At 48.1% G+C, this 12398-nt stretch overlaps 1 protein-coding gene across 4 annotated transcripts in view; it reads left to right on the plus strand.

Moving 5' to 3' along the window:
* The window catches only part of GDPD5 (glycerophosphodiester phosphodiesterase domain containing 5), a 105330-nt gene that overhangs the window by 39793 nt on the left and 53139 nt on the right, over window positions 1-12398 (plus strand). For 3 of the 4 annotated variants that reach the window (XM_068180452.1, XM_068180450.1, XM_068180451.1), the window contains exon 2: window positions 4483-4657. In XM_068180452.1, the coding sequence (XP_068036553.1) occupies window positions 4541-4657 (117 nt within the window). In that variant the 5' untranslated portion in view covers window positions 4483-4540. Of the gene's footprint in view, window positions 1-1711; window positions 1835-4482; window positions 4658-12398 lie in introns of those variants that run through there. The other variant, XM_068180453.1, reaches the window with a different exon arrangement.

Here is a 12398-nt window from a genome sequence, read left to right on the forward strand (position 1 = left end):
GAGTCACCAACAAGAGGAAAACCACTTATTTTAATATGGAAATCAGTAGAATCTGCCAAAGCTCTTTTTTTAAAAATGAGTTAACATTAAAAATTGACCTCAAATACCCCCCTATTTTTTATGTTTATTTGTATTGCAAGTGGGGTGAGTTTCCTTGGGCCTGAACTTTGGGAGATGAGAGCCTGTGTGCTCAGGGCTTGCTTTGGTTTTGAGTGTCCCACTGCCTCTCCAGGTATGGGGGAGCGCGTGCTTCTTCCCCTCGTTCTCCCCACAGTTTTGCCTCTCTGGAACCTTGTGGAAGGCCGAGGTTTTCCATTGGATGGGTCTTCCCAGCCGTGCCTTGGCAGGTGGAGATCCTGTAGGAGACCACATCTGCATGGGTGGTGGGCTTGTTGGAGAAAAAAGTGTGTCTGCCTCTTTCCAAATGCTTGTTTCTGCTCCGGCCTCTCCTGAGACTTCAGCATTCCATGGGCTGGCGTGGACCTGGCAGTGCTGGGTTGGTGGTTGGACCCCATGATCTTAGAGGGCTTCTCCAGCCTTAATGATTCCATGATTCATTATTTGTAAGCCTCCCTTGAAGCATCCCTGGCTGTGTTTTGGGTTTCCTTTTGGACGTGCTGATCCAAACCATCCTGAGCAATCTGTGGTGTGGCTGGAAGGGCAGCAAAGCTGCTTGGCTTTTAAAAACCACAGAATATCCTGAGCTGGAAGGGACCCACAGGGATCATCAATTCCAATCCCTGGCCCTGCACAGACAGTCCAGCAATTCCTCCCTGGGAGCTCCTGGAGCTCTGGCAGCCTCAAGGCCATGCCCATTCCCTGGGGAGCTTGGGCAGTGCCCAGCACCCCTGGGGGAAGAACCTTTCCCTGATCTCCAACCTAAACCTGCCCTGGCACAGCTCCAGCCCCTCCCTGGGTCCTGTCACTGTCCAAAGAGCAGAGATCAGTGCCTGCCCCTCCTCTTCCCCCATGGGGAAGATGTACCTGCAGTGAGTCTCCCCTCAGTCTCCTTGAAGGGGGATTAAAGGATAGGGCTTGGACTGCAGCAAGCCTTGGGAAAGGTCGTTAAACCTGCTCCTCTGGAGCTTCATCCCCACTGTTTACTCAGAGCACTTCAGGACTTGTGCTGTTGCTCTTCTCCTCACTAAAATGAGGGCACTGAGATGCTTTAGTGATTGGTCTTGATTGCTGCCTTCCCTCTCCAGTCCAGGTTTCTGCATTTTGCCCTGAGACTACTGGGATGGAGTAGTTACCTCAGACAAAAATCAAAATATTTAGGCCAGATCTCCACAGAGAGCTTAACTTTTAAATTTGCAACTCTAATTCTCCCTTTTTTTTTTTTTCCCTCCAAAGCTGTTTGGAAAGGAATAATGTGTAACCAATACCTCCACTTCAGTATCTCAGAAGTGCAGTGTGTGCTAATTAGGCATCCTGGAGCCTCTGGAAAATGCTCCCATTGTATTTCTAGGTGGAATCTACCCTGCTCCCCCTTTTTGGACAAGCGAGCTGGTTACTCAGCTCTGAGCAGCTCATAGCCATTGGCAGATGATGCATCTTGAAAGTCAAGGTTGAAAGCATGAGTGGGTTTGTGTTTTCTATTTTATTTCTTTCCCCCTCCCCTCCCTCCTGGTGCACGTTGCTGGATTTGAATAATTAATGCCTGTTGTCTTGCTTCCTGTTTTCATTTCTGTATGTAATGCTAACCAGCAGTGGGCTGAATCATTCATAGGCTGCTTTCTGCACCTCGACAGCTGGAGATGTCATGGGAACAGTGATTGGGAGGTGCTGCAGACTTTTTGCTGCTCCTCTGACTCCGTTTCTGGAAGCAGGAGCAGTAAGTATTGAGCCCATGCTCTTGGCCAAGCCAGGCTCTCTGGGCAGATGCTATCAGTGTGGTTTCTCTCCCCGGAGCTCCTGTTACTGCTCAGGTGTCCGTGTGTGTGGAGGGCAGGGTGGGTGCTGGGTTTTGTCCTTTCCCATCTGTTTTGGGGCTTTTATGGGTCTGTGTGATGCTCATGGAGAAGAGGGAGTGATTTTAGGCTTGTTGGTTGTGCCTCATGCAATTACACTGTATTTAGGAGTGGATTTTTAAAAACTCGTCTTAGATTTTTTTTTTTTTCCCTTCCTTGTCCTTTTCCTGAGTTTTTGCGGAGGGCAGCCTGGAATTCTGGGCTCCCACAGTGCCTGCCTTTACAGTGAGAGGAACCAGGGTGGGAGCTTCACTTGGTGTCTTACAGGGCCTTTTCATCTGTCTTTGCCTTTGGGCACTGCCAGGGACCCAGGGACAGCCACAGCTCCTCTGGGCAACCTGTGCCAGGGCCTGCCCACCCTCACAGGGAAGGATTTCTCTCCTGTCAAATTGACATAATTCCTGCAAGTGGTGAAATGAAATAGCCAGTGCAAGCTTTTGTGGATGGAGCTGGTTTATCTGCCCTCCTGCCTTGCATGACTAAAGCAGAAGAGGTGGAAACCAGGAGAGAAGCTGTCCTTTGGAGAAGAATTAGTACAGGATTACTTGGAACAACTGCAGCCTTTTTGGTTTTCAGGGTGGGAATAAGGGGTTTGGCTGGGGAGTTGTTAATAGGCTGTGAATGATTTTTACATCTTGCACAGATCCCTCAGCATCTTGTACAGATCCCTCAGCATCTTGTACATCACTCCACGCTTGGAATCTTCAGGGCAGAGAGGGTGGTTTAGCCCAAGACCTTTAAATAGCATCCAGTTTTGCACCTCCTCCGTGTCTCTGTCCCATTGTGACAGGTTTTGTGCCTGTGGTGGGAAGGCAGAGGGGGAGGCTCGTTTCCTGGGGATGCTCCTGAAGCTGAAGATGGGGAGGCACCATGAGCAGTGACTAATGCTGAGCTTTATAAATAGCAAGAGGAGAGGTGAACCGCGGGCACGGAGGTGACCTCGACACGAGGGCACGGAGGTGGTACAGCAGCACGGGGGGGGACATGAGCAGCAAACAGCTCTCATGTCAGGCTGGCTGTCCCTGTGTCTCTGTCCTGCTTGTCACCCCCCAGGGGACGAGCAGAGCCACGTGGGGAGCTGGGCTGGCCACACATGGATGTGTGGGTCATGCCCACCTCGTGTCAGCAGTGCAGGGAGCTCTGCCGAAAGCACAAAGCTGCCTCTGTGTCCGGGGGAGATGAAGGCACAGGGCTGTGGGGACAGCGTGGTGACAGGCTGCTGGGTCTGGAGCCACAACAGCCTCCTGCCTCTGGGATGCTGAGTCCTGATTAAAGTGTCAGGGCAAGGCTGTCCTGGGCTGTCAGCACGGAGCGTGAATGGACACAGACACACAGGAGCTGGGAGGAGTGAGCTGTCTGTGTCCCTGCTGACATTTCCAGACTCCAGCACAGTGTCTGCACTGCCTGCAGCATCGCCTGGTGCATCAGCTGGAGTGAAAACTACGGTCAGCCCTGCTTTTGGAGGCTTCCTTCCATGGGATGTGTCAAGGAAAAGCTTTTAGGCGGCTGGTTTATCTCCCTAAGCCCAGCCATGCTTTGCTGATGCCAGTGAGGATGTTGCTGCTCAGCTGTCACAGCTTTTCCCAAGACCTGAACCCTGGAAGTCCCACATGTAAGGAAGCAAAGCCATTCCCCTGGAGAGGGTGGGATTTGCACACCCTGCACTCTCGTGAAAGGTGGGCAAGCACTGTGCAAGCTGAGCTGCTGTCAAACTCCACTGCCAGCCCGCTGGTGATGCACACAGCAGCAGCGTGTGGGGCTGTGGCTGCACACCTGTGCTGCAGGCAGCTGTGGGAAACATGTGGTGGGGGATCAAGCACAGCACCCAGCTCTGCATCCCTGTGAGTGCTTGAGAGGTTTATAAAGGGAGAGGGTAATATCTATATTATATATTTTGTGTATGCACACACTGTATCCCATATTCTTGGGGTTGTCCTGTGCAGGGCCAGAAGTTTGGTCCTTGCTGGATCCCTTCCAGCTCAGGATTGTCCCTGATTCTGTGATGCCCCTTCTGCAGGAGGCATGGAAGTGTTTATTCCTCGTCTGGGACTGTTTTGCTGGCTCCGTGGGATGCTGACATTAAACTGCTTTAGCTTGGCTCAGCTTCAGCTTTGTGGAGGTCTCTGAATCGATTTCCAGGTGGTTCTTGCAGCAGCTCTGTCTCTCTACACTTCAGTCATTCATAAGAACCCAATCACCTGGGCTGCAGATCACCATCCTCCTGCTTTTGTCCTCACGTGGCTTTCCCTACCTGTAACTCCTTGCTTTTGGTGGTGTGGGAGAAAAGCTGCAGGAGGAAACAAAACTTGCAAACTAATTAAACTTCTTGGTCTTGTTGAGTAACGAGTGGGAGATGTTGGCAGGGCTGGGAATAGATCTGATTCTCATCCCTCCTCTCAGTAGCCAGAGGACACGGTTAATTATTAAATTGCTTGTTAATGTACTGAAATATCGCTCGGGATTTTAACTTCCTTTTTTTGTTGTTGTTGTTGTTTTCTCTGCTTGGCCTCAGGGCGTTCCCAGGAGCTGATGGATTTGTGGTAGCTGGCTCTGGAGGGGCTGGAAGGAGCATGGTTAAACACCAACCCCTGCAGTACTACGAGCCCCAGCTATGTCTGTCCTGTCTGACCGGGATCTACGGCTGCCGCTGGAAACGGTACCAGCGGTCACATGATGACACCACCAAGGTGAGCAGGTGACAGCAGCTGGCTGCCACCTCTTCCCTCTCATGCTGGCTTATAGCTCTCGGTTGAGAGCATGAAATGTTTGGGTTTTTTCCTTATTTATTGGCTTGGATGTTTGATGGGAGTTGTTGACTCTCTGGGTCTGTGTGTCGGGATGACCCCAAGAGTGTAAAAGTCCTTGTTCTCCCAGCCCGTGCAGCCAGAGGAGGAGTCTGAATGCATAGGGTCGGCTTCTCAAGGTTTATTTTTCCTTACCTATAACATTCTTTTTCTGACCTGCTGAACCAACCTAGCAGGTTGGCCATGGCATTCTGTCCATCCTCTGAGGTGTTGTTTACCTTTTATGCCAAAAACTACGTGTGCCATGTTTGCAATAATGTGCCAATATCTATAATTTATGTTAGACAGTGTGTCTCTACCTTAAACCAATAGAAAAGTGTCACCATCACAGCAAGACATGGAGGGTAAGGAGAAAAAGATCAGGAAGGTCTTGTCCCCTTGAACCCCATTCTAAAAACCCAAAACCCAAAATTCTACTTTTTCATCCAGTGTTAATTCAACTACCACACTACTCAAACCCTTGTGGCTTGTAATTCCTCATATAGAGCTGTCAGCTTTTTCCACGGGCTAAAATCGAAGCCACAGGTGTTTTTGACATCATGCCAAGGTCTCTGAGCCCCCTGCCAGGGTCTCAAGACAGCCAGGGCAGCCAGAGGGATGTCCTGGACTCCAACAGTTGACCATGGCAGGAGGTCCTCCCCATATGGCTTATGTGGAGATGGGCCCAGTTAGGTTGGTCATGGGGCTCCAGGGGATTGAATGTGCCCAAATCTGTGTATATTATGCTAAAGGGGAATATTTTCCTTGTGGTTTTTAACTCCTAGCTCTGTGTCCTGCTGGTGCTTGCAGCACCCTTGGCGGGATATGTAGGTCCTGTGTTTCTGCAGCATCTCTGCCTTCATGGTGTGGTTTCAGTGAGCATGGTGGTATTTGGTCCCAGAAGGGACTTGGTGATCTTGGAGGTATTTTCCAACCTTTATCATTCTGTTCTTACGTGTGGCAGCGAGTTTGTAGGTAGGGGAAAAAGGTGCCCAGAGCAGCTGTGGCTGCTCCTGGATCCCTGACAGTGTCCAAGGCCAGGCTGGGCAGGGCTTGGAGCAGCCTGGAATGGTGGAAGGTGCCCCTGCCCGTGGCAGGGGTGGCACTGGAGGATCTTTAAGGTCCCTTCCAACCCAAACCCTTCTGGGGTTTAATGAAAGGCAACAGAAGGTGAGAACAAGCTGGAGGTGAATGGGAAAGCTGTTGGAGGTGACTCTTCCCTCCCCTGGATAAATATAGATTGTAAGAGCTGTGGCAGAGGGAATCCAGGCAACCTCCCCTCTTGTTCTGGGCTGTGACATGAGGTCTTGTCATGCGTTGATAAGAGAAGTGTGAAAATACCGCTGTCAAAACCACCCTGTTGCATCATCTGGGTAAGGATATTGTTTAACTGTTCTCCTGTACTCCCATGTTGCCTGGGGTGGTTTTTTAAAGTGTGCTTGCAAGTTAAATTTGGGGTTTTTTTCCTTCTTTAAATCTTGTTTCATCTGTAAGTGTTCCCAGGGGACCCTTTGGCTGCCTTCTGAATGCTTAATTTTGCTCTCCTATCCCTTGGCTCCTCTGTTCTGTTTCTAAGCCTATAACCAGGAATCTTCTTGGCTCTGGAGCGCTTTTTCTCTTGGAAAAGCAGCTGTGAAGGAGCAAACAGGGCTGTGTGGCAGATCCCGTGCCAGAAAGACTCCTGGTTGTGAATTGCAGCCATTGTTGGTGGTGCAGCTTGGCTGGGAGCTCCCCTGTGACTTGGAAAGTCACGCCTTGAGTTTATGCAGCCTGAAACAAATTTCCTTTTGCAAAGCAGGAGTGTTGCTGCTGTTTTCCCTCTGCTTTCAGCTCGGTCTGGGTGACCACTTCAAGCCAGCAGAACATTGCAGTTCTTACCTAAAAATTTACAGAAAAGTTGCCATGAATTTTTCTGCGAAATCTGCCTCTGCTTGCCTTACCAGAAAATATCAGTGTCAGCTTTCCAAGTCTGCTTGGAATTTCCATTGGTCTTTGCTAGTGCTGGAAAGGAATCCTTTGTGTTTAAAGGTAGCTGATCCAGGCTTAAAAATATGTCCAGTCTGAGCTGATCTTTTTAAAGTCTTTCTGAGGCCTCAACTTCCACTTTGGTAAAAGAGAGATGGAGACAGCAGCAGGGGTAGGAGAAGAAAGCCTAAAATGAGGTGCAGGCTGTGTTATCTGCTTTCTTGTTAAAACATCAAACTCCCCAGAATAAGAGGCTTTCATCCAAATTTGAGTCACAGCCCCACCTTGCCTCCATGACATCTTCAGCTGATGCCTGTGAATGTTTGTTGTCTGAATTGTGCTGCACCTCAACCGCCAGAATTTTAATGATTCCTCTCTTTTTCCTTCAAATGTGTGTACATCAAGCTTCCTACTCTATGTTAAAAAATTACATGAAAATGAGAATTTTAATTGGACACCTGAGTTCTAGGGTTGAGAGGCAGCTTGCTGGAATTGTCATTATCCTTTGCTTTTCTCTGACCTTTGAGAATGAAGAAAGGGGCTGAAGGCACACAACCAATGTACTCTGATCTCCTTTTAAAATTTTGAACATTTGCAAAATTCCTTTTTTTCTATTGTGGGCCCTCAGCTTTAATGGCACAATCCCCTTTCTTTTTTCTTTTTTTTTTTTTAATGTTTTTTAAATAAAAGACATGTGAAGGAGGAGAAATGGTCTTGCTGAGATTCAGATGATTATAATCTCTGTAGCTGGTGTGAGGAAGGAATTTCTGATCTAACCACAGCTTGTTCATCGCATATTCAACCAAGGATATTATGAAGTCAGTGCATGGAAGCATTTTTTAATTGCTTCCAAACCCCTGTTGTTTGTACACAGCAAATATCCCACCCTGGAAATCATCCTGGGTGGGAGAGGGGACAAAGATTTCCTGCCAAAGGAAATAGCAATGATAATTGTTTAATCTGTCCAGTAAAAAGAAGAAGCCGCTTTTATTGACTGGCTGGGCTGAGCTATCAAACATGGTCTTTCTTTCCATCACAAATCTCCTAATCCTCTTCTTAATTGCACGTTGTCTGAACTCTGAGGATGTGGGAGGGGAAATACCCAATAAAGCCTCTCCCTGCCTTTATCTGCTGCTGCTCAAGTAGCTGCAGATCTAGAAATTATATATCAACCCCTTCCTGTGAATTGGGCAGTCCCTGTCAGGATTTATGCCCTTCAAGTGAAATGTGTGTGATTCCAGATAGTCCATTTGGTTAAATGCATCATATGACCTCCAACTGAGGCTTCTGATGGCTTTTTGGGGTCCTTTTGTGCAGAGATAAATGAGGAGCTGTGATCCATCAGCATAATGAATTGCAGTGCTGTGTCTGGGCTGGGTGTATTAATTCACTCTCTGGTGAAATGCTCTTGTAATTCCCGCTTGGCCAGAGCTGTGAAATGACCTGAACAGATGATCTAAGCCACAGGCTTTGGAGCTGGGACTTTGTCAGGGCTGATTCCCAAATGGCCAGAGGTCACTGGTCACAGAAATTGCTTGCTTTGCTGAAATCTGCTAGTAGAGGATGGGTTCATTTGCCCTTTTCCTTATGTTTTTCAATTTGTGAGGGTTTCAGACTGTAGACCTGAAGGCACAGGAGCTTTTGGGGGAAAGAGGCTCTTTCAAGGTTGTTTGATTTGAGGCTGGGCACTGAAGCATTGGATGTGATCAGTGACTCAGAGCTGAGTTCCCATGAATGGATGTGTCCTATCATGCTGGCTTTATGGGCTAAATGCAGGGAAATCCAGTCATTCCATTAAATATCAACGTGATTTTTTCCTGATTGCTCCTGAGGGTGCCCCCCTCATTAGAAGGCTCTGGGCTAGATAATCTTTAAAGGTCCTTTTCAACCCAAACTCTTCTAATTCTGAGATTCTATTTTTTTTCCCCATGATGCTTGGAAATGAAAGCAAAACCAGGCTGTGTTTAGGGTTTTACACATCACTTAAACATCTTGTAAAATTCAACTTTGAGCCCTTCACTTTACAGGGAGGCTGTGAGGTGGATGATTGTCCAGGGGAGCTGTTTGAAATCCATGTGACAGCTGAGCCAGGCAGGAATTGCGTTTGCTTTGTGTGGTGCCTTCAGACCAGACTTGGCAGAGTGTTACTGGTTTTAACTGGGAATAGCATATTTTGCTACCTCTCTTAGGGCAGGATCATGTGGAGGACTGGCAAGGAGCAGAGAGGTGTTCCAGCCTCAGGAACTTGGGATTAACCTGCCAGGAGCTTGCTTCTCTTTCCACACCCTCCTAGAAAAGTTGGGATGAACCAGCCGGTTCTGTGTCAAAAAGGTTCCCTATTTCAGCAAAGCTGCTTTGAAGGATGGGAAATCAAGTCCTGGAAACCCCAGGAAAGCCACAGGGTTAGAGCCTAATCTTGTGGTGCACCCTAAATATTGTCAGGGTGAGGCTGTTTGACTGATGCTGAATTTCTGGTGTGGTCCTGATATAGGCAGAATGCCTGTGGGGGAGAGTCTGCAAAACCCATTGATTGTGGGGCCTGGGCTGGGATTATGGGCTCAGACTGGGTGATTAATCCTGGGATTTGTACAGTTTTAGGGGTGTCAAAGGGTTTTCCTGCAGAGCATCTGCAAAACGTGGCTTTGGGCTCTGAACAGCCAGCACTGAACTCAGCTGCAGCTGGGGAAGGGGGGAAGAGAAGGGGGCAAGGAGGGGTTTTTGGGCCCTTAGAGCCAGCCATGTGTTTTTACAGGAATTTCTTCCCCCTGGACACCTGGGTACAACAATGCTCCTCCACTCTAAGGTGCAGCCACTCCCATAAAATCTTGACTGGTTTGAATATGCTCAATCAACTCCTGGTTTAACCCATATGGGAAAGCCTTTCCAGACTCTCCCTGTGAGTTCCCTGTACTGGTTTTGACTGGGATACAGTTAATTTTCTGCACAGCAGCTGCTATGGTGCCAGATTTTGGGCTTGTGAGTGAAACAATCTTACAGCTACTGCTGGAGATTGTTTATACAGCATCAAGGTACAATATTTTCTGATTTCCCTCCAAGAAGGGGAAAAAATTGAGGTGGTTTTTCTGCTTGTTTTCCTAAACAAATGTTCTTCCTCTCAGCTGTGTACTTGTTGTTATAGTTGGACTTTTACAATTGAATACTCCCTTTTCCAAAGAGGCAATGGGAACCTGTGATCCTGTTAGTCCCAGGTTAATTAATTGTGTCTGTCTTTACTCAGACATTTAGTCCTTCCCCATGTGTGGAGCCATGAGTGTGAATTTTGAGGAGAGAAAATGAGAAAAGTGAAATGGCACTGACATCATGGAAGTTTGACTTGTGGGAGTCTTGATGTCAGAAGTTCTCTCTCTGATCTTAACAGAATAGTGAAAAATTGTGGCCTTTTTCCAGAGGAGGCTTGATTTTCCTCACTCAGAGGGAAGTGAATGTGACCTTACTGCCCTTGAGTTGGACTCCAGTGATTTACTTTACATTTGGGGTTGAATTTGCCAGTCTCCTACTTCACCAACTCTGCTTTTCCAGCCTCTCTTGTGAATTCCCAGGTGTCCTGGAGTAGATCCAAGGACAGTTGGGCTGTGACAGAGCAGAAAATGTTGGAGAGCAACTGTGCAGCCTGTCCTCACTGGGTGGCTGGATGCACTGGGAGAGTGCAGGGGCCAATGGAAAAGGCTTTTTATCATCCTTTCTTTTTTTCCTATCCAAGATGAAGGTATTTTTTTCTGTCTCTCATAAAAGTAGACTTTGTGGAAGTGCCTCAAGGATGCTTGTGGCTCCAAAATTACCACAAAAATTAACTAGATAAGAAGAAAACCTGTCCCCAGTGGGAGTAAATGAATGAAATGGAACAAATAGGGAGGAGTAGGATTAGTTTGTAGTGATGATCCCTGAGAAGGGTGTGCAGAGGAAAAGGTGGAAGTTGGGGAAGGAACCAATCTGGGAGTATATCATAGAATGAGTTGGGTTGGGAAGGACCTTAAAGACCACCTAATTCCACCTTTCACTAACCCAGGTTCCTCCAAGCCCCATCCAACCTGGCCTTGCTCACTTCCAGGGATGCAGGGGCAGCCACAGCTGCTCTGGGCACCCTGTGCCAGGGCCTGCCCACTTTCCCAGGGAACAATTCCTTCCCAATATCCCATCCATCCCTGCCCTCTGGCAGTTTAAAGCCATTCTCCTCTGTCCTGTTCTTCCAGGCCCTTGCCAAATGCCCCTCTCTGAAATAATGGTCAGCAGGGCAGGGAAAAACTTGAAATACATGAGGTGTGGCTTTCCTGGCATTGGTCACAAGACATTTCAGTCATCTACCAGTTTGTTGTTTCAGAGAAAACTCTGCTGCCTGTGAGGTCTGGGTGGGGATCCAAAGTGCTTGGGTTCCAGGCATGCTTGTGGTTTTAGGGATTGGGAACTTCTGTGCTGCTGACACGTCTTGTTAACAAAACTGATTAGCAAAGCTGAAAACTGATGACACTTCTTTGTTGGCTGTGAAGCTGATCTGTGATTTTTGTTTACTGTCGCATGTGTTCATCTGGGCAACGTTTTGGGAGTGTTTGGTTGCAGATTTAAGCTTTTTCTCCAGGTTGTTCCCAGAAGAACTGTGTCCAGGCTCCAGAGTGGGATTTCACGTGTATAACCAGCAGCTGGAAATGTGCTTGTCCATGGCTGGAGGTTTTAATGACTCTTTGTACTCATCTCAACCTTGAAAATTATTCTATTTTTTTTTTCCTTTGTGCTGTGTCTACAGTGAGGTGTTAAATCAAAGCTGGTGAACTGGTCTGGACCCATAATTTCCTCTTGATGTGCAGTTTTGAGCCTTTATTTGGCAGATACTTATTTGCAGATGATGTCAGCGAGCACTTGAGAGTCAATTGACTTCAGTCAAGTCAAATGAAACCCTTTTCCAGGGAGGATTATGGAACAAAAAAATGAAACAATTGAGGCTTTGTTTGAAGTGTGCACTTGCAGCCTGTGACTCCTAGGAACTGAATCAGCTCCCTTGTGAGCTCTCCTGAAGCCAGCTGTGAAGTCAAGGTTGACTTTTGGGGTGACAAAAAGCAGCACCATTGACCAACAAGTAGAGTTTGGGTGGTTGTTCAGGTCATGCTGCCTGTGCCAAAGATGGCCCTCGGTCCAAGGAGAGCAGCTCTTTCCTCCCTGCCCATCAGCTGGGGGTCTGAGGCTGTTGGGCAGGCACCAGGCTCTTGATTTGAGGGTGCTGTGAACAGCAGAAGTTTGGAGACTTTAACATCCCCTTCATGCCAGAGTGTCCTTGCTGGACTCAAATTCCCAACCAAATTCCAGTGGGATCAGTCAGCTGGATGCTTAGCAAAAGGAGAGGAAAGAGACCCCAATCCTTGTCCCTTTTAGCAGAAACCAACCCTTCTCTTGATTGTAATCACAGAATAGTTTGGGTGGGAAGAGACCTCCAAGATGAGGGAATTACAACCTTCCACTGTCCCAGCTTGCTCCAATCCCCATCCAACCTGGCCTTGGACGCTTCCAGGGATCCAGGGACAGCCACAGCTTGTCTGGGCAATCAGGGCCTTACACCCTCCCAGGGAGGAATTCCTTCCCAAAATCCCATCTGATGATGGCTGGGGGGAGAGATGGGCGCGTTTGGTGTTGGTGATGTCGGCTCTTCGCTCCCCCAGACTGTTCCTTTCAC

This window comes from Anomalospiza imberbis, chromosome 2 (assembly GCF_031753505.1).
Source record: "Anomalospiza imberbis isolate Cuckoo-Finch-1a 21T00152 chromosome 2, ASM3175350v1, whole genome shotgun sequence".
In the NCBI taxonomy this organism is placed as follows: Eukaryota; Metazoa; Chordata; class Aves; order Passeriformes; family Viduidae; genus Anomalospiza; species Anomalospiza imberbis.